The sequence below is a fragment of the Nelusetta ayraudi genome, unplaced genomic scaffold (genome assembly GCF_046127955.1).
Source record: "Nelusetta ayraudi isolate G7.1 ecotype Tasmania unplaced genomic scaffold, CSIRO-AGI_Nayr_v1 ptg000048l, whole genome shotgun sequence".
Lineage (NCBI taxonomy): Eukaryota > Metazoa > Chordata > Actinopteri > Tetraodontiformes > Monacanthidae > Nelusetta > Nelusetta ayraudi.
Genome location: NW_027466098.1, coordinates 14,480,116 through 14,500,693, shown reverse-complemented (window position 1 = coordinate 14,500,693; position 20,578 = coordinate 14,480,116). Strand labels below are relative to the sequence as shown.

The 20,578-nt window shown below is 41.7% G+C and overlaps 2 protein-coding genes and 5 non-coding genes across 8 annotated transcripts; 6 read left to right on the top strand and 1 right to left on the bottom strand.

Annotated features, from left to right (window-relative positions):
* Nucleotides 1–1,941: 1,941 nt before the first annotated feature.
* Nucleotides 1,942–5,711, top strand: eif3k (eukaryotic translation initiation factor 3, subunit K). Of its 2 annotated transcripts, none has more exons than XM_076036557.1 (8): nucleotides 1,942–2,119; nucleotides 2,925–3,023; nucleotides 3,156–3,276; nucleotides 3,868–3,942; nucleotides 4,468–4,534; nucleotides 4,633–4,710; nucleotides 5,008–5,133; nucleotides 5,559–5,711. In XM_076036557.1, exons 1-8 carry the CDS (start codon nucleotides 2,058–2,060, stop codon nucleotides 5,588–5,590), a joined length of 660 nt encoding a protein of 219 aa, XP_075892672.1. In that variant the 5' UTR covers nucleotides 1,942–2,057; the 3' UTR covers nucleotides 5,591–5,711. The 2 variants fall into 2 exon arrangements, with proteins under 2 accessions (XP_075892672.1, XP_075892671.1); XM_076036556.1 differs by having other exon boundaries at nucleotides 1,943–2,119; nucleotides 3,865–3,942.
* A 1,046-nt stretch (nucleotides 5,712–6,757) lies between these two features.
* Nucleotides 6,758–19,393, top strand: LOC142895453 (calpain-9). The gene is made up of 20 exons (XM_076036520.1): nucleotides 6,758–7,085; nucleotides 9,882–9,951; nucleotides 10,429–10,547; nucleotides 10,634–10,767; nucleotides 11,096–11,267; nucleotides 11,390–11,461; nucleotides 11,925–12,016; nucleotides 12,127–12,201; nucleotides 12,326–12,486; nucleotides 12,980–13,131; nucleotides 13,262–13,467; nucleotides 13,579–13,624; nucleotides 14,402–14,479; nucleotides 14,607–14,667; nucleotides 15,022–15,086; nucleotides 16,843–16,911; nucleotides 16,994–17,072; nucleotides 17,363–17,479; nucleotides 17,674–17,732; nucleotides 17,932–19,393. The coding sequence occupies exons 1-20, from the start codon at nucleotides 6,834–6,836 to the stop codon at nucleotides 17,956–17,958; spliced, it is 2,106 nt and encodes a 701-aa protein (XP_075892635.1). The 5' UTR covers nucleotides 6,758–6,833; the 3' UTR covers nucleotides 17,959–19,393.
* Nucleotides 14,087–14,159, bottom strand: trnak-uuu (transfer RNA lysine (anticodon UUU)). Its single transcript has one exon. It is a non-coding gene; the product is annotated as a tRNA-Lys (tRNA).
* On the top strand, nucleotides 15,203–15,275 carry trnak-uuu (transfer RNA lysine (anticodon UUU)). The gene has a single exon. It is a non-coding gene; the product is annotated as a tRNA-Lys (tRNA).
* Nucleotides 15,586–15,658, top strand: trnak-uuu (transfer RNA lysine (anticodon UUU)). The gene has a single exon. It is a non-coding gene; the product is annotated as a tRNA-Lys (tRNA).
* Nucleotides 15,928–16,000, top strand: trnak-uuu (transfer RNA lysine (anticodon UUU)). Its single transcript has one exon. It is a non-coding gene; the product is annotated as a tRNA-Lys (tRNA).
* Nucleotides 16,418–16,490, top strand: trnak-uuu (transfer RNA lysine (anticodon UUU)). Its single transcript has one exon. It is a non-coding gene; the product is annotated as a tRNA-Lys (tRNA).
* Nucleotides 19,394–20,578: the final 1,185 nt, after the last annotated feature.

Below are 20,578 nucleotides of genomic sequence, written 5' to 3'. Positions count from 1 at the left end.
GAAAGCAGTTGCGCTGGTGCTGTTTGGGGTTTTCTGGGTGAGTTTCACTCTCTGCCTCACACCCACCAATGTGTGTGTGCAAGCGTGTGTGCTCGCGCGTGCGTTGGTGTGTGTGTGTGTGTGTATGTGTGCTGCAGCTCTGCAAGAAGAGTCCCTTGAGACTCCCAACCAGCTTCCTGTTTAGTCAGTTTTATGAAGATAAATAAGAGGAACCCACTAAAAACTACACTTTACTGATCCAAGTGTTTTTATTTAACTATTATTATTTACTGAATTCAAATATCTTCCTCAAAATGTTATTGCCTTACACATGCTTATAGTTGTTTCATATTATTTTTGGCTGGCAGACAAAAAGAAAGATCTTTATTTATAATTAAATCGCAGTAATCTTTATAGCTCAACGAAAAATCTGCAAGCATGCAGTAAAGATTACTTTCTGGTTTATCTTGAGACTTCTTTGCTTTAGTGTTTAGCCTCTGCAGTGATGCAGAATTCCATATTTGTTCTCATTTTATCCAAGAACACCTACATAGTTACATAATTACTCCGGAGAAATAAAGTGGTTTAAAGGCCTCTAACAGTATCATTGACTAAATCTTACTTTAATGAGGGAATTGAAAGAAGGCCATGTGTCAAGGCATCACCGTTTGACCTTATCGCTCTCCTCCAGCTGCTTGTCTACCAGCCTACACTCTCATCCTATCACGTGTCTCATGCCCACATGTGACAGACAACCACAGGACAATTAAAACCAAACAATAGTCTGACCCGGACCTGAAAGGTGAAGAAGTTATGATCAAAGATCAAGCATAAAACAATTGCACTGCACATCTATCCATCTATCTATCCATCTATCTATCTATCTATCTATCTATCTATCTATCTATCTATGACAGTGGCGGTCCTGTCACTATGCCTCCAATTGATCATGCGCCCTGGCTACTTGGCCAAAGGGATATCCCTTCAGCCGAATGGTTAAGCGCGCATGGCTATTACCCGGGAGACTGTGGTTCGAAGCCTGCCCGGGCCCTCTGTGCCTTGCCACATGTCTATCAATCTATCGCTAACAAATTTGGTTTAATTAGTTTCCTCTAATGTCAACATTTGTAGTGGTCAAAACACAAGTATGTAATTTTATTCTTGGTTGGTCGTTGTAACAGTTCGATGTAAATCATAAAATAGCTGTATTTCAGCCTCTTTTTTTTCAGTGTTTTTAAGAGCCATTTCAATAAATACTTAAATACTGTGGGGCGTTAAAGACACATATTTTGTTGTCACGCTTTTTTTCATTTTCAATTTACATTAAAGCAGGTTTTCTACATATCCCATGATATTTTTTCCTCCTATGATGTGGGTCACCAAAATACTCCATCGATCTGCTACTGCTCTGGCCCCTATGTCAACCAACTGTAGAACCAATTGGGGCCCACCAGTCAAAAATGTTGCCCACCACTGCATTAAAACTCTTCTTAGCTCATTATGCATGGCAGTAAGCTTTAGTAAATTTACCCAACGTCTATGTTTTAGCACTTTAAAAAGCCATTTCAGTTAAAACAAACAAAAAACATAATTTTGGATAACTGCTTTCGTTTTCATAGCAAAAGCAAGAGGTGTATGCGACCCTATTTCGATTATCCATAAAGATTACGGTGTGGCCCATGTAGTGTAGTTCCGCATTTTAACCACGGGATGACGCCCCAGATCATTTATTAGCCAATGCTCTACTGAAAAACGATAAAACAAAATGACATCTATTAAAAGTGAGTTATAGATTATCCGGGCTTTGGGTAAGAGGGAGCGATAACGAGCTTTTTTCATCGTTTGAACGCGCAATTAAACAACCGTGTTTTACAGCAAACTAAAACCATCCGTCACGCGCAATTTTGGTGAGCAGTCCGTCGATTTTCAGTGTCCGGGTATTTTCCACATCCGGTTGTGTACCGGTCCTTTCTGCTCGACTCTTCCTCCCTTCCTTCTGTGCTCCCTCCTACCCGCGGTCCACGTGTGGGTTTATTCAAGTTTTTAACCTTACCGTTTTTGTCAACCTCCGGACCAAAATGTCGTCGTCTTTCGAGCAGATGCGGGCGAACGTTGGAAAGCTCCTGAGGGGAATCGACAGGTATGGATGCTGATCTTTCCGGTTTGATTAACCGGCGAACAAGCTAACGAGAGCCTAGCCTGCTAACAATCCAAGCTAATATTGATTCACTGGAGTTCGCAGCGTGAATATATCGAATAACGTCATTTTAAAGTGACATATTTAGGGAATTGTCCGAAAACTACTAATAGTGAAGATATAGATAACTTTTCATTATCTATATTTGTATATATAAATCGAATTAGTCATTGTTCCCTCAGCCAACAAACGAGCTGTAAACATCCGTTCTGTTCAGCTCACGTACTGTGTGTAGTCGTATTTAGCAGTTTTCTTAATAAACCTCACTGTAAAAACCTGTTTTGACGGACATAAAATTCAAGAAAACGTGTCAAGAATTCTGTACTGCTGGTTAAACCTTGCAACCTGTACGAGATAATTGTCAATTTGCATGCATATCAGATGAAAGTGGCAAAGAAAAAAAAAAGAAAAGAAAAAAACGTTGTAATTCACGACCTGTTTATGCTGTTGAATTATATTTATTTGGGTCAAGCCAGTGAAGTTGTTTTGAAAGTTTTGCCATGGCAATAAGGGTTAGCTATGTAGAGGAGTGGACCCACAAAACGATTAACTGTAAAAAATGTGATAAATGTGTGTCCACATATCAATGATGCTGTCCTTCATCATTGTTTGTAATGGTCTACTTTAAAGCTATAAATTATTGGGGTAACATCATTTTGCAGTTTTCATTTGAATGCAATGTTATGTCTGAGGTGAAGTGATGCCATGCATACTAACAGCGTTCTGGATATGATCATGCCTACCACAGGTATAATCCAGAAAATCTGTCCACGTTGGAGCGCTACGTTGAGACACAAGCCAAAGAAAATGCGTATGACCTGGAGGCCAACCTGGCTGTCCTCAAACTGTGAGTCACAGTCACATTTCCCCGTCTCTTTTATGAACTTTATGGTAGATTAAACTTACTTCTGACTTCCTATTTCCATTTTCTGTTGAAATAAGACAATTACATGAATATACGTGATTAATATCTCTCCAGGTACCAGTTCAACCCGGCGTACTTCCAGACGCAGGTGACTTCACAGATCCTACTGAAGGCCCTGACCAACCTGCCACACACTGACTTCACCCTGTGCAAGTGCATGATCGACCAGACTCACGTATCCTTTTGGTGCCACTTTTAGCTGATGCCATGCAAGTCTATGGGGTCAAAAGTCAACTTTGTCCTAGAGACATGGGGCCACTTGCAGGTTCATCGGGGTCCCACAAGACACAGCCATGTCAAATTTGGGGCTTCTAGCCCATAAGGAACCCCGAAACCCTAACCCTAATTCCAGCAGTAACCCTGACCCTGATTCCAGCCTTATCGCTAACCCTAATGCAATGCAAGTCTATGGGGTCAAAATTCAACTTTGTCCTAGAGACATGGGACCACTTGCAGGTTCATTGGGATCCCTCAAGACACAGCCACGTCAAATTTTCTTCCTCCAAGGTGGGGAGTGACAGACAGAGAAAGTTTGAGAACCACTGCATAACAGTAACATTACAGACAATGTGCACTGCTGTATTGCATGAATCTACAGTGTTTTTGTTTTGTTACACCGGTCCATGCTGTAAAGTTCTAGTTTGGCTAAATCAGTGAGTATTATTAGGTGAACGCGCCTGTAGTGAATGCCTGGTTTCTTTTGTGGTGTTGGCGGCTCTTCTTTTTCTGGGTTGGGGGGGCTGCTTCCTTGACTACAGTGTCGCAGCAAGAGGAACGCCCCATCAGGCAGATCCTGTACTTGGGGAACCTGCTGGAGACGTGCCACTTCCAGAGCTTTTGGGTAATGCGCACACACACACACACACACACACACACACACACACACACACACACATGATGTGAATGATAAAGCTGTGAGAACCAACTAAAAAGTCCTCTGCTTGTTTGATTAAAAATGTATTCTTTCTGTTTCTCACAGTGTCGCAACACACACTCTTGCTAGATATAAGAATTGCAAATGAAACAGATTTACTTCTATAGAAAAAAAGATCAAATTATCTTTTTGCTTTTCACAAAATGCAAGGGCAGTTCCCCCTTTCCCCAACACAAACTGCTGTAGCTTTTAGTTTTGTTTTGTTTTCTAAAGACAATCACCTGTTCATCCCAGGACTGGATCAGAACCGGATCAGATTTTACATCGCTGACTAATTACATGAGTCATTAAACTCTTTGCACCACCCCAGTTTATTAGTTTCCGAATGTAATCACTTGACATGTCTGTCTTTTTCTTCCTGATGCCTTGCTGATGTCCAATCTGGGGGAAAAAAAACATAATTGCTGACCCAATGTTCTCTCTGCAAAACAGAAAAGTCTGGAGGAGAACAGAGAACTCATCGACGGCATCACAGGCTTTGAGGATTCAGTTCGCAAGTGTGAGTTTATGATCGTCAGCTGAGTTTACTGAGCAGGAACGTCAATGTCACATGGTCTCCGTGTGACCATATGTTATTTAATTCATGTCCCCCTTCAGTTATCTGCCATGTTGTGGGAATCACCTACCAGACAATCGAGCACCGGTTACTGGCTGAGATGCTGGGAGACCCTCTGGGTAAGAACCAACAGTTGTTTATTGTAGTGCACGTTTGAATCTTTTGTTAGTCAACAATGTACCGCAATTACAGTTGAATACATCAGGATTAGAAAGTCTTTGAAATCATGCCACACACACACACACACACACACACACACACACACACACACACACACACACACACGTGGCCTCAAAAAATGAGCATAAATTGATTTTAACTTAATTTGAACTTAAGTTGCCAAGATTACGAAGAAGGCTGAATTTGTTCAGCTCTGACTGAAATGTCCTTTTCCATCCCTTCCTACAACTGTACAGACACACAGGTGAAGGTTTGGATGAATAAGTTCAGCTGGACGGAGAACGACGAGGGCCAGATCTTCATCTTCAACCAGGAGGAGAGCGTCAAGCCCAAGAACATTGTGGAGAAGATCGACTTTGAGAGTGAGTCCTCCTGCCCGCAGTCACGAGTCTGCTCGGAAAGTGATGTCACAGTTTTTTCTCTGCCAGAGAATATATTAAAAAATTTTGAAAAATGATTTAATGTAGTGACAACCAGACCAAAACCTTGACGTTCACGAAGGCCTATAATTGAACGCCTGTAATCTTTTTGTTTGTGACACACTTGTTAACCGTGGCACCAAACCCCAATAGACACTATTTCAGTCTAATCAATCAACATTTCTGTGGTTGCCATCCCTTAAAAATTAAGAGGCAGGAGGTATCATGGCAACATAATAAATAAGAAAATAACGGAACTTGCGTAATGTTTCTATCTCTTCTTCATGATGTGTCTGCCTCTTTTATGTCTGAGTGACTGGAAGTGAATTAACCGCTTTTGTTTCCTCTTCCTGTTTTTCTCTTCACAGGTGTATCCAGCATCATGGCGACCTCTCAGTGATACACACAGAAATAGACGGACAGACAGACACACACACCCATATATATCAGTTATTACAGATTCCACCGGCTCGTTTGTTTAAATAATCACAATTTTCTCAATAAATAATTTATCATTTACAGCCTGTGTGTCTTTTTTATTCTTATCTGTAATTAAGACGTCTCGACTCTTTGTGGTGTCTTTCCGTGTCATGTTTTGTTTATCTTTGTTTTCAGGGTGTTGGCTGCAGTCTGGTATTGAGAAAAAATAAAAATTTGTCAACAACGAACTGACGCTGACTCATCAGGCTACTGTTCCCAGTGGTGGTCTGATTTTGCAGAGGATTTCTGAGAGTTTCTATTGTTTTGACTAGGTGACATTATATTTAACTTAAAAAAAAGAACCTGATGTATATAATGCAACTAAAATTGTTGAACTTATGTTTTCCGATTTTAAGCGATGTTTGGTTTTTCTTATAAAATTAAAAAAAACAGGTGGCAGTTGAAAAAAAGATAAGGCAAAATACTGAACATTTCAAGAATTTAAAGGTGTAAAATTCACTTAGCAGGGTCCAGTGATGTGTCTCCCAGGTTAGTGACCACACTCACAGCACAGCCAGGTCATTCTCTTGTACTCTTAGGGCGTTTACCCACAGGCGCCCTCGGTAACATCTCGGTACGGTACGGGTCGGTATTGACGCATTTCCACGGGCCCCAGCACGGTCCCAGGGGTTACGATTTTGGTACCTGCCTCCTTGGGGTTCGAAGCGAGCAGAGCTGACACCGTATGGGTGACGTAGCAACGTGCAGGGCACTGATTGGGTTTGTCTTGTCCTAATCGTGTGAAACGTGCAACAAAACTGCATGTTTGCTGGTGATTGGTGTGAATATGCAGTTTTCTTGAATTGTACAGAGGCTGTTGTTATCTATTACAAAGAAAAAGTGGTGTAAGGCTCCTCAGCCGGGTTCCCAGGACGTCTGAAAATGGGCTCGATACTAGAACCTTACAGGTTATGTGATAATTATCCCTACATTGACGTACACACTTAGGAAAACGTGTTGGCGTTTCCGCGTTAAGCTGTCAGGTGAAGACATGGCTGCCAGGCTGAGGGGAAGCCAGGGAGCTCTGACCTGCACGCGCTTCCCCGCCCAGGTGGGAAGGGCGTGGCTTCGGTGCTCCCAGGTGTCGAGCTGACGCACAGACAGACAGATAGACAGGAACTCGGTCCAGACGGTACTTTAAGAACCGCTGAAGCTGACCCGACATGATCAAGTCGCTGAGCGTCTCCTCGGAGAGCTCTCTGCCTCCGCTGGACGACGACGTGGACTCGGTGTGTTCCGACGAGTTGCTCGGCTCTCAGTCCCGCCGCTGGCTGGACGACCTGCTGACCGGGGACATGGCACCGGAGCCTCCGGACGTCAGCACCACAGTGGGCCGGGACGGACTGTTCGTGGACTATCACTTCCCGCTGGGGGAGCTGGAGATGCAGCCCGGCATCAAGTGGAAGCGACCCAAGGTGAAGTATAGGTACAGGCTGAAAGCAGTGGCGTCCGAAAATACACTTAATGTATTTGATCCGTGCACACACATAATCTCAGGTGTTATTAATGAGAAGGGACATGCTATCAGAGCTTCATCTGTCATGGTCATTGTCTAACATTTAAATATATAGGAATGAAATCAAATGTGTGTGTTTCAGTTTTGTTTTGTTTTATATTTACGCAATCCATAATTTTTTTGTTTTGTTTTTACAGTTACATAAAGGAGGCAGCTCTAATTTCAGGGCAGGTGATCTTGCCTGTGCATTTGCAGTGCAGGGTTTTGGGATTTTATACTGTCACAGCTGTTATAAGAAAACTCTGAGATCAAGTGGGAAAACGGGGTCAAGTAGTTTGCAATAAACACATAATTAGATGGTGAAATCCTAATCTGCAATATTTCAACCGGTAAAATTGGAAGATATTTTAACAAATACAACAAAAACAAAACAAAAACTTTGAATGTAGCCTTTGTGCTCAAATCAAACAAATCAAATATTTTTTGACTTGTTTTCTATTAAACTTTTACCTGCTGAGCACCCACAGCTAAAGGCTAACTGGTGCATAAAAGTTCATGAGCATACAAGGGAAGTTTCAGGAAACTGACAGAGCAGCAGAAAGGGGCCAGACAATCTATGCTAGTATCTCAAACAGGAACACACTGAGAGCTGAGTGTAATAAAAATGTACACCAAGTAGAGGCTTGTCCAAAGAATGTTCTAACCAACAGATGTTCGGTCAATTGTTGGTCAATGCTTTGGCAGAAATGCAATGAAAATTAACTGCACTGATAACTAAGCTGTATACCTTAAGATAGGGTCCAATTTAGTTCGTCCTCGTAGTTGGAAATTAGCCACTGGAATCTGCACCAAAAACTGAAACTCACTGCACATTTGTCACACTCAAATCCCTCTCTGTGAGTTGAAGCTGACATAATATTTGCAGACAACAGTTCTAGCCCTGTGACAGTGACTGATGCCATGCTGTTGTTTCACTGTGTTCCCAGCAGCTTTCCACTGGTGAAAGCCACTCGCTTTCACTCCCTCAACCATTACATGTCCACACATGACAGAGGAACAATGGTAGCTGTTTGTTATAAAGTGCTTTAAAAGAGACGATGACACCATCACTTTATCAGAGCTTTTCATCTCCTCAAATACAGCAGGGCAGTGCCGGACCTCCTGGGGATGAACGGGAGCCTGACGTTGTGCTTACACTGTACTAACAATGAATGACTCATGTGTCTCACATGGGTTTCTTCTCATGATAGACGCAGGAGTATTATGACAGTGGATGCACAGTGCAAGGCAGTCCGTTGGTTTTTGTTGATTTATCAACACATCAACTCAAACTGCTTCTTAGCTCCTGCTGAAATCACACCAAGTAGTTATTTTGTTAGCGTATCAGGAGTGTTTCACAATTCATGGAAAAAACAGTGATCTGGGCAACAGAGATCGGTGGCCGTGAGCCAACAGGAGATTTATGACGTTCAAAATCATGTATACATTTCATAGACTTCCAACGGGGAGAATGTCACACCACTGCCACTGCCACAGCGCCTCAATTTGGCCGAGTGAAGGATTATGTAACTCTGGTTACCTGCCCTTCACCCTATCGCACACACACGCCCCACTCTACAGCAACATTTCACACACCAACACATTTGGCACAGACAGGCATGCTCTTGCAAGAAGCTGGCACAGAGGCAACTCTTATGGTTTTATGTCAGTGCTCTAGCCATAAATATATACCAGAAAATATAGCCACTGTGTCTAGATTGTGAGCTACATTAGCTTGTTCGGGGGAAAAAGTTAACAAATAAACACATCAACAACAGTTGCAGTATTTTTGCATTACGCCAACACATTTAAAATCTCATAGGGGAAAACTGAACACTTTCCTTCTCACATGATCCTCTAAGTCTATTCGGACACTTGCACTTTTGTCAGACAAACATGCAGATTTACAGATTTGCCTCTTGACACTTTACATGCTGAGCAGACCATCTCTGGGATACGTGTCTGTCCTGTTCAACGAGTATCACTGACAGCCACTCAAGGACACACACACACACACACGCACGCACACACAGTAATCCCCATCTCACCTGCTGCGTCTTCATGTAGTTTACTGGCTTATGACGTTTTATCTTGTGCATTTCGGGCTTCTTCTTTTAACAGCAATAACCACTTAAAAGCTCAACAAGAGTAAATGGTGCATGAAGAAAACATTCATTTAGGGTGACCCAGACTGCACAAGGTACCTCATGTTTTTGCAGCACTTTCAGGAATGCCCTTGGTGCATTTTAACGTGTTTAAACGCATGACTACTGCCTGTAATTGCTGTAATTATGGATGCTGATCCAACAGGAAAGGAAAAAACAAATCTGAAGAAGTATTTAAACAATCTATATAAATCTATATATATATATATAGTGAAAAAACTGAATAAAACTGATTTAGGTCAGTGACTTAAATCATTGTTAATTTTCACGTTTTAGAGTATATTATTTTAACTTATTCATTTTAATGAAAAAAAAAAGAAGAGACAAAAAATACAGTGCCAAGTTCTGCTGATCCCCCTAAATTAGTTGCCTCTCCCTTTCCTATGATGCTTTTGAGTCACACCAAAGCCTGTTTAATTGGACACCTATCTATGTTTTTCTTCTTCACCCTCCTCTCCTCCCATCTGGCCTCCTCCACTTCTCTTCTTCCTCCTCTTCCTCTTCCTCCACCCTTTATGCCCACCAACTTCAAATCTCCTCCCTGCTTGCAGGAGCTCTCGCCGTCGCCACAGTTCATAGTAAATGGAGCAACGCGCTTGGACGTCCGCCAGGGAAAACTTAGTAAGTGCACGGCTCATGTTTACACAACTTGCTGTTTCTTTTGACTTGCATTTGAAAAAGAAGATTATATCAAGGTTAAGTGTCAGGTTGAAAAAAACGTCTTCTCTGCGTCATGAGTCTGAAGAGGCCCAACCAGTCAGGACAGCTCTGCTTCGAAAAGGAAGTGCTGATTTTAAAAGGACAACTGCTACTGTGTGTTGCAAAACGCTGAATCTAATGTTAAAAATAGATGCCATGATACCAGTGATCAATTGTATTGATCAGATTTTTGATTGGAAACATGGCTGTTGCTCCTAGTGTAGTAACAGCTGAACTATTGTCTAAATTAATTAATTAATTAATTAGTTAATTAGTTATTACAGCAACAGCTATAAAGTAATACATTAAACCAAGAGGTAAAACATGTAAAAATGTCATTAATTCGTAAATGGAGCCATTCCACTTGTCCTCAGCCTTTATTATACCCCCTTTCTTTAGACGACTGCTGGTTGCTCTCTGCCATCGCGTCTCTCTCTGTGAATCGCTCTCTGCTGAAGAGGGTGATGCCGCTAGGACAGAAATTCCAGGACGGCTACAACGGCTGCTTCACCTTCAAAGTAAGTGGCCCAGAAATAAAAGTCACTGCACGCTGCTGCATCCTCTGTGTGTTGAGTTGGGAAGTTGAGCGTGACCTGCCTCTCAGTTCTGGCAGTATGGCCAGTGGGAGGAGGTGAGGATAGACGACCTGCTGCCCACTGTGGACAACGAGCTGGTTTACCTCAGCTCCCCAGATAGACACGAGTTCTGGAGCTCCCTCCTGGAAAAGGCCTATGCCAAGTGAGTCATCAAGGGAGCGTATACATCAGTGTGTGCATTTGCCCAATGTCTGTGAGTGCATTGAAATATAGTTGACGTGCAATGACAACTATTTTTTTGTCTGTAGTTGCCAAAACATCAAACGATAAACCTGTGCCAAAGGTCATTTTATGCTGTTTCTCAAAGTGTCCTTCCCTTGCTACATATTTTTACTGCCCTGTTCTTACAATAAAGTGGTGTAGAGCTATAAAGAAAACCTAAAAATGCCACAAAAAAAAAATCATCTCTATTGTCAGATTTTTAATATATCTGCTAATTAGACATGTGTGCTAAATGCCTGTTGCCGCAGGCTGAAAGGAGGCTACAGAGCTCTGGATATGGGCTTCCCCCACGAGGCCATGGTGGACATGACGGGTGGCGTGACGGAGGTCCTGAAGGTGGTGTCGCTGCCCAGAGACCTGCCAGCTTTCCTCAGACACCTGCTGGCTAAAGGAGCGCTCATCAACTGCGCCAACTGCCAGGTATTCACAGGAAGCGGTGCCACAACAGGACGTGTCTAAACTTGGTCGTCAAGTGGGTTGTGATGAGTCATGTTTGACCTTACTGAGGGAGGGTTTTTTTGTTTTTTTTATTTACCCTGCAGGGTCCTTTGGAACAGCGGAATGAGCTGGGAATCATGTTTAGACATGCCTACTCTCTGACTGCGGTGGAGAGGGTAAGGTTGATTTTTGACACAAGCTTGAGAGCATTTACATTCCGATGTCCCCAGTTCTTGGAGTAACAGAGTGGCTACAAAGCTAAAAACGACTCTAAAGCTTCTTACCTTGTGTGTATCTCTGAGACTTAATTACAGATTGCGTGTATGGTGAAGCTGTTGGTTCTGCCTTCTGAGACTCACCTACTCTTGCACCTGCCTTATCAATGATAAAAAAGATTAAATTGATGTAATCGAAATTGGTAAATTTAATCGTAACAAATATTAGAAGAAAATAAAAACACTACTTCTCTTCTAGAACTTTTTTTTTTTTTTTTTTTACAATATTTTGCTCACATGTGGTCTGAAACATCACCCTGTCAGAATCATTTGTTGCTTACATGTACCAAGCCTTCAAATTGTCAGTTTTAAAAGTTTTCTAATTAAGTTTGTGAAGACTTCTGTTTGAAATTTCCTCTGCCAGGTGAAGACCACTCACGGCGTCATGGACATGGTGCGAATCCTGAACCCCTGGGGCAACACAGAGTGGGAGGGGCCTTGGAGCGATATGAAAGGGTTAGAAATTAAAAGAAGAAAAACTAAAAGATATGATTTGCACATCACCAATGAAAGTGTTGAATTTAGGCCTAAATGCAAAATGCCTCTGTCACTTTGTGTTTGTGCAGGCCAGAGTGGAACACTGTGAGCATGGAGGAGCAGAAAAGACTGGAGAGAGTGAGCCAGGAGGATGGAGAGTTCTGGTACGGTTGGTGGTGCTTCGCATCAATGCTGACTTTCATGTACAGCCGTAAAAACGCTACAAAAACCTCCATCTGGACATCTGGTGGGGAACTTCAGAGAGTAATCAACCTCTCTCTCCTTCAGGATGTCAGTGTCCGACTTCAGACAAAACTTTGAGCTGATGGAGGTTTGCCACCTGACGGACACTCTCAGTAACCCAGGCTCCAGCGTGCATCCGTGGTCGTGCACAATGCATCATGGGACCTGGGTACCTTCCATCAGCGCAGGGGGCTCTGCGCAAGGAGGTAAGATAACCTATGATACGTCATGAAATATGCACTTTATTCGCACAAAAGTACTGGATACAGCAACGGAGCGTTTCTCATGTGTTCACGACCGCTGAATAAACAGTCTCATTACTAATAACAATTCAAATCCCTCACTCTGTCAATTCACATGTCTTTTTGTGAGTCACTGATCTGCTGTTAATGGAGAGTGCATATCTAGCAGCAAGTCAAGACAGGTTCAATTGTTCAGAACCAGAACCATTAATATATTAATTATTATTAATATAATATAATTAATAACCAGTAATACCACAGCACTTTGGACAGTGGCTCTGTGTCTGTGAAGCTGTGGCCACTGGCCAGTGACCTTTGCACCTTCCACAGTCTCTGTTTGTTTAGTTATCATGGATCGAAACAACAAAGGCACACAACACTCTCTAATTAACTGCAACTCTTGACGCCCGGTGGTGTAGATTGTGGCATGATGTGGAGCGTCACTGTGTGTTTGCAGGCTTTTTCTGGCAGAACCCGCAGTTCTGCTTCGTCTTGTCCAAGGACGACAGCGACGACTCCAAGAAGACCTGCTCCTTCATTCTGGCTCTCATGCAGAAACACCAGAGACGCAGAGGAATCACCCTCTCTCTCGCACTGCACGTGTACCAGGTGCACACAGGATCGTTACTAGCCGACCTTTACTTTGACATGACTTTACTAAAAGGCATCCACAATGGTGCTGAAAGTGCCATTGCAGGGATCAGTGTGCACCGGGGTTGAACGTGCTTTCTTTCTCCAGGCTCACCCAAACAACACGTATCTGTCAGCAAAGGAGCTGAGCATGCTGCGTCCAGTGTGCTGCAGCCAAGTCTACTCCTCACGCAGAGAGGTCGTCCTCCGCAGCTCCCTGCCTCCCGGTTGTTACGTCATCATCCCCTCCACCGCTGAGCCCAACCAACAGGGACAGTTCCTGCTCAGGGTGCTGACAGAACAGGGCAGCGTCCCGTAAGTTTCCACACATGGAGCTTGATGCTACTCAAACATCACCATACAGCGTTTTAAGCATTTGGAATGAATTATTAATATAGTTTCTTCTTGCTCTTTTTTCCCCACCAGCTCAGCCAATAAACCAGCTCCTCTAGATAAACTTTCAATGACACAGGTAAGATGGCAGTTATGTAAGTAAATATAAAGTAAATGTATCACTTATATCTTATAGATTTCGAAAAATTACTTGTGTTTAGTCACTGACGCTCACCTAAGTTCAAATCAATGTGCAATTCCAAGTGCAACGTATTTACATATTGTTTACCCAGAAACGTTGCTCCCTCTACTGGCCAAAGGTGAAATACGTTTTTTTTTTTTTTTTTTTTTACAAGGAGCATTTTTAAATAATGTACAGTATGTCTGCTGTAGTATTGACCAGGTCTAATCGTGGAAGAAAAAAAGAACCGCGGCCAACAAAATAAACTTCTTTATATTGGCAAGTTGTATTTACTTTCAAAGTTTGCATAGAATTTCCAATTCAGTCTAGAACACCTTTGATGTCCTATATTATATGAGCACAGGCGGTTTGCCTTTTGATATGTTGCTCCTATTGTTAATGTCTTGGTAAAACAGCACTCGCCTGAACAGGGACTTGAACCCTGGACCCTCAGATTAAAAGTCTGATGCTCTACCGACTGAGCTATCCAGGCCCTGCTAGGAGCTGCTCTAGGCCCGCCTAGTGAGATCTTAAGACTGAAATGACTGTGCCATGAATGGGCGGGTGGAGTGGGATGTTTTGTCTCTCTCCATGTGATAAATAGTGTTGCTGCCACTCTGCTCGTCTGTTGTGGAGGTGTTGGCTGCTTCTGGAAATCGAAATACAGACACCAAGCAGTTCTTTTTTTTGTTTTGCGATGACGTTCTTGAATGTGGCATTGTGTTGTCGTCCCAGCACCAGTCGTTCCTTCACGAGACGGTGCTTCCTTCTCCTCAGTCCACTAAAAACTTGTTCAAGAAGCACTGCAACAAGGTGAGAATGTTGCTGACCTGCATTCGACAATGCTGCACACCGGAGCTCTCCAGCATCAGTAAATTAGCTGCATATTGAACATCTCTAGCATGTCTGATGCACCGACTCTCTTTTATTGTGCCATCAGAAGGGATTTTGCAAACCGGTGCATCTTCACAACCTGCTGACTGAGGCCATACAGGGAGGAGGTCAGTTTCCCCTATTGTCTGATTATCTGACAGTGCTGCAGATGATTCTCTACCAACTTTGATCTCCTTAGTGACTCGGGGAAATAAATGATAAATTACCTCTCTTAAAAAGGAGCCTTAAAAAGGAGCCGATAACGGCGATCGTTTTGGACACACCCACTGCAGCACAGTGAGGCTGTTTGCACGTCGTCATGTTACACCCTCCACTCAAGTCTTTTTTTTAATTCTGAACTGGAAAAAGCTGTTTCATGTTACGCAACACAGTCACGTGTAAACATTCTCAATTGAATTTTTCTGGCTTGTTGTTTTTTCTAGTTTGTGTTTGTTGATGACCTTTCTTTTGTGTGCTTTCAGTTCTCGCTGGCAGTGAGAAGTACTTGGCTCTGGAGCACTGCAAGAGCATGGTGGTCCTAATGGATGTATCCTTGAAGTCAAATCTGAATATTCATGAGGAAACACATGCAAAGTTGTTGAGATGTTTGACAAAAGGATGAAGGGAAAGTTACAAGACACCAGGCTGTGGAGTGGTGTCAGAGCCCGGATAGCTCAGTCGGTAGAGCATCAGACTTTTAATCTGAGGGTCCAGGGTTCAAGTCCCTGTTTGGGCGGCGAAAGTTTTAAATTTGGCTCAACAGCAACGAGATAGAAAAATACATAGTGAAGTAGTAGTACCATTTGAGGTCTAAGATCAGCAATACATGGGCACATTTTTGAAAAATTAGCAACAGGAAGACAGACATTCTCAAACAGATTTTTTTGGCATGTTTTTGCATGTCAGCAGCAACGGTGGATCTGTGGGTTGCAACTGTCGGCTTCCTCCTTAAGTGATATTCTGTATATACTACCGAACAACAAGGGTTCAGCTCACTCTGCTCTCTGTTATCAGGCAAGACCAATTTGTGATGAGGCTGAAGCAGAGCCTGGATAGCTCAGTCGGTAGAGCATCAGACTTTTAATCTGAGGGTCCAGGGTTCAAGTCCCTGTTCAGGCGGTGGAGCTTTTGAATATGGCTGCAAAGGATTTTAAGGTGATAATAGCTGAGAATACTATTATAGCTGAGAATACTATTAAGAGATAAGTAGATGGTAAGAAGGTGATGTTTGAAAAAGTAACAATTCCATGAAAACAATAGGCTTTTTGATGTCAGTAGATCAGTAAGAGTTCTTACCTGCCACTGGTCTCACTGGCAATTGATCAACTCATTCAAACCTCCAGATCTTGACTAATAATCTTACTTCTCCATTAGTTGTTCCTTTCAGGGCCTGGATAGCTCAGTCGGTAGAGCATCAGACTTTTAATCTGAGGGTCCAGGGTTCAAGTCCCTGTTCAGGCGAGATTGTTTTACCAAGCAATCAACAATAGGAGCAACCAGACAAAAAAAAACAAATAGATGTTGTGTCACTGTAATGTGTGCTCCAATAGATACCACAGGTGTTCACAACTGAATTGGTTTTACTGTCCAAAAGTTTCCTTTTCATCCATGAGTAGACCTCCTTAATACTTTGTGAACAAGCGCTCTATTGGAAAATTATGGGAGACATGCATGACCTGTTTGTGGCTCTTAAAAAAAACATATTTATGCAGAAAACAGAGCCAACAAGTCTTTTTTGAATACACAGTGGGAACAATTCCAGGATATTTTAGCTTTGTAAGGAAACAGTAAGGTGGGATCTCTGGGTGGAAATGGTTGCGGCCACTCACGAGTGGCTTTCTTTGTTTGTGAAACCTCAGCAGATACCTACAGACCAGAGCCTGGATAGCTCAGTCGGTAGAGCATCAGACTTTTAATCTGAGGGTCCAGGGTTCAAGTCCCTGTTCAGGCGAATGTTTTAAACTTGGCTTCTAGCAGGAGTAATGACAGCATAGTCATTAAACTCGGCTTATAGCAGGATTAGTGGGAGCATATTTAGATCATTAGTGATCTATCAATCAACCTCAAGAAGAAGTTGGGGCAACTCTCATTCAACTGACCAACTCAGTTGAATCAGAAAAGGTCTGTGTGAATGTTTTTTTTGTGCATATATTTTAGCCAGATGCAACCAAAAAGCAAAAAGCAAAAAAAGAAAAAAAGAAAAGCAAAACCCTAAAAAAAAAAAAAAAAGAGTAGGTTTTACAAAACGGCATCAAATTGAATCTCACAGGTTTTGCGTGTCCTTGACCTCAGTGTTATTCCAGAGCCAAGGCATTGCTCAGCTAAACTGGCCAGAGTTCAAAGATCTGTGGGACAAGATTAGGAGATGGACGGTACAGTCACCAACAACACACAAACGCCACCAACACAAGACAACACTTTCATTGCCTTTAATTTGAACATTTATCTCTGCAGGATATCTTTCTCGTATTTGACAAAAACAAAACTCAACATCTGGAGTACCAGGAGGTCGGCCCGGCACTGAAGGCAGCAGGTAAAAGGAAATATATTTACTCACTTCTCAGCCGCATTTAGGAATGAACTGGCTGCATGTTGCTGATTTAAGTTACACAACCAACAGGGGGAGCCAAAGCACCGCTTATTTTCACCTCTTCTTCGTCGCTTGTTTACCGAGGTTGAAGCAACGTTGTGTGTTCACTGACTGCATTACATTGGAGAAGTAGTCAAACGTAGATTTTCTTGCAAAGTTGATTTAAGTACTTTCACTAAACAAAATCCACGATCCTGAACCTTGGCTGTGCATCTGCTTTGTTTCTACTGCAGGAATCAGGGTGGACGAACTGATAATGCAGCTGGTCGGATTGAGATACACCGAGTCTGATATGACCGTCAGCTACCCGGGTTTCCTTTACCTGCTCATGAAGATGGAGAGAATGATCCGTAAGGGTGGGAGGTGTGGGAGGCAGCGTGTACATTTGCTCAGAATTATCAATAGAAATCCAATACCAATATTTTGACATATTTGTTTTTTTTTTTTGTTTTTTTTTTTTACTGAATTTTAAATAATTCTAAGAAGGAGTATTTTTTTGCCCAATTGTTCAGTGTTTTTTTTTTTTTTTTTTTTTTTTTTTCAGATAAATTTCAAAACTACGACATGGTAGGAATGGGAGCCATAACTATCAGCTACAGACAGGTATGAACATGGATCCATGCAAAAACATTTGCCATTTCTCTTTATCTGCTTCAGTATCATATAAAGGACCAGACATTTAAGAAAGTGTAATCTTAAGAGATAGTTTTCACAGAATGTCACTATGTTCTTAATGGACTTTGAAATATTCATATTGATGCTTTTCATTAACTGGATCATTTCTGCTTTCTGAATGTTTCAGTGGCTCCACATGACTTTGTACAACTGACCTGGTCACCTCACCTTCATTTCACTTCTAGTTCCTGGTTTGGTGCCTTTAGAAGGAGCTCAGTATTAGCAGTCTGCTGTATTTCATATTTCTGTGTGATAGAAAATAGAAACTATAAAAGTGTGGGCTCATATTTGTATGTGAGAAGGAAGTACACTAATCTATCGTGCACACAAAAAAGAGATACATTTGTCGATTGATCTGTTTCACCATTCCATTAGCTTTTACTTCAAACAAAACCGGTTCAGCCTAAATAAATGACACTTTGTAAATGTAGCTGTAAAATTTTATGTTTAACACTATATACTAGTGTATTAAACTATGAAATTATGCATTGGAAAAAAAAAAATTGTTTACTGCATTTTAGTCAAAAAAACAATAAAAAAAAAACTGAATAAAGAAGAAGTCTAAGTGTTTTTTTCCAACACTGTTAACAGCACGATTTGTTTGATGTTTCTGCATTTGTCAATTTTATTTTATTTTTTTTATTTGAGAAATGATCTCAGTGACATGCTTATTCCAAGGCATAATAATGATTGCACATAAAAAAAAAAGTGAGACTATTAAGTGTGCATTTTTCAAGATTTTGGTGCAATGAGAGGACAAGTGGTAGTTCCGGATTTTATCAATTGTTTGAAAATGTACAGGAGACTTGTCATGTATGTAGGCCATGTCTGTAACTGTTCTCCAAGGTCGGTGTGTGCGCCGACCCAACTGCAGGGGTTGTTTTGAGAATTTAACCCTTTGTTCTGCACTTATGTCTGGTATGTGTAAACTTCTGTCCTCCAGCATCATTCTTCAAAGTGAGAAGTCAGAGAGCCAAATACCAAGTGTGTGTGTGTGTGAGTGTTTGTTGGTCCCTTTATACCACCGCTGTGTGGTGCTGTACTTTGCTGTTGTGTTATTTCTTGTAGAATGGAATGTACTTCATACATTTGCCAAATCCCTAACACACTCTTCCTGTTTGTGTCTCTTCCATCTGACATTGTGATGTACACACGTCCCACCGCAGATCATTTTAAGTCCTTGAATATTACTTCTTTTTTTTAAATTTAAGTGCATATTTCAAAACTAGAAGTTGAAAAACGACAAAAAAGAGGCAATTCAAAGAGCTGTTGAAAATGTAGAATATGTACGAGCTGTGAGAAAGACTTCCTGTCTTACTCTAAACAACTCTACATCAACCTCTCGTATCAGTTTTGCATTTTGAATAAATAGATAAGAACAGCCCATTATTGTGTACCTGCTTCCTGCTGAAGATCCCAGATTGTTGTAACACAGCTGAACAATAGATGGCATCCACTGACAACTTCAAAGGTGATTCATGGTTCTTCTACATGACACTAATTGACCAAGACAGCCTGAGGATGACCTACTTTTGTGGGCGGCTCCAGGAGGCGGGACAATCCCTGAGTCAAGCAGGCCGTACCTCTGTCCCACCAGCTGTAATGGATCATCCAGCAGCTCAGGCCTCTCTGTTTTATGGGTGTCAGTCCTCTGGGTCACTGGTTCCCAAATTATTTGGATCATGACCCTCTTCATGGTCACGCTCTGGGCAGGAGCCAGCAATAAAATTAGAGCGGTTCCCCTTCCTCGCTGATCGTTTTTTATCTTCAGAGGAGGAGAAGCATTTCATGTTGTTGAGTTTTGAGAGGAAAACGGTGCTCTAAGGCCAGGACGATCCTGAACATTGCATTTAAATTAAAGGCATTTGATTTAAATTCGAATGTAATCAGGCAACTCATGACACAATATTGGCTGGAAATATTTAGTAATTCTTTTGAATGTTATATTTCTTTTCCTGAGTGTGGCCATTTTAGATTCTTATCACAACTAATTCCTCTGTTCGCAAACTGACTTCTCTAACTTTGGCAATATCTCCGTGAGACCACTTATCTCATTTCCATGCCATGCAAATATTGACCCTCATCTCTGGACAATTTATGTGGAAAAAAAAGTGGTGGCACTGAATGACAGTGTTGATGGGACTCTGATACAGTCCACAAGAAGGAAGTTAAAACCAAGCACGTAAAGGTTATAAAATGTTGAATTGTATAATAGTTATAAAACGCATCAACATTCCAGAGGCGTGGTTAGTTATTTTTATAAAGTCCATAGATTATTTGGCTTCTAGACCTCAATTATATGCTGGTTTCCATTCAGTTGGAATAACAATTGTAAATTACAGAGCTTAAGCAACTTCTACCATGACTTTCCTGTCTTTAAAAGTTTATGAGCTGGATTTGATGATTAGTTTCAAAGTACTGGACCAAGGCTTAACTTGATTGAACCTAAAATGACAGATTATCAAAAAAGTGTTTTTAAAAGTGACTTCATAAGTCAGAGTGCCTCAAACTTTTTTTTTTTTTCAAACTGACCAAACCGTTTTTCAGCATTTGAGAATTCCACACAGCTCTCTTTAACTTTACGTTCTAATAATATATGAATATTCATAAACTGCATGGAGACAGGTGTGTCAATTCATCCATAAGTACATGCATTTACACCGGATATGAAGTGAAAGTCCTTCAACAAATAGTTTCAATACTAAAAGGTTGACGTGGGAGTAAAAATGATACGCACATACCGTCGGTAAGGAAATCAAGGTAACTTTAAAACG

Coding starts and splice junctions, on each gene's coding strand:
- eif3k (XM_076036556.1), top strand. CDS start 2,058: ATGTCGTCGTCTTTCGAGCAGATGCGGGCGAACGTTGGAAAGCTCCTG. Junction 3,024..3,155: donor AACCTGGCTGTCCTCAAACT/GTGAGTCACAGT, acceptor ATATCTCTCCAG/GTACCAGTTCAACCCGGCGT. Junction 5,134..5,558: donor GGAGAAGATCGACTTTGAGA/GTGAGTCCTCCT, acceptor TTCTCTTCACAG/GTGTATCCAGCATCATGGCG.
- LOC142895453 (XM_076036520.1), top strand. CDS start 6,834: ATGATCAAGTCGCTGAGCGTCTCCTCGGAGAGCTCTCTGCCTCCGCTG. Junction 10,548..10,633: donor ACGGCTGCTTCACCTTCAAA/GTAAGTGGCCCA, acceptor CCTGCCTCTCAG/TTCTGGCAGTATGGCCAGTG. Junction 17,480..17,673: donor GAAGATGGAGAGAATGATCC/GTAAGGGTGGGA, acceptor TTTTTTTTTCAG/ATAAATTTCAAAACTACGAC.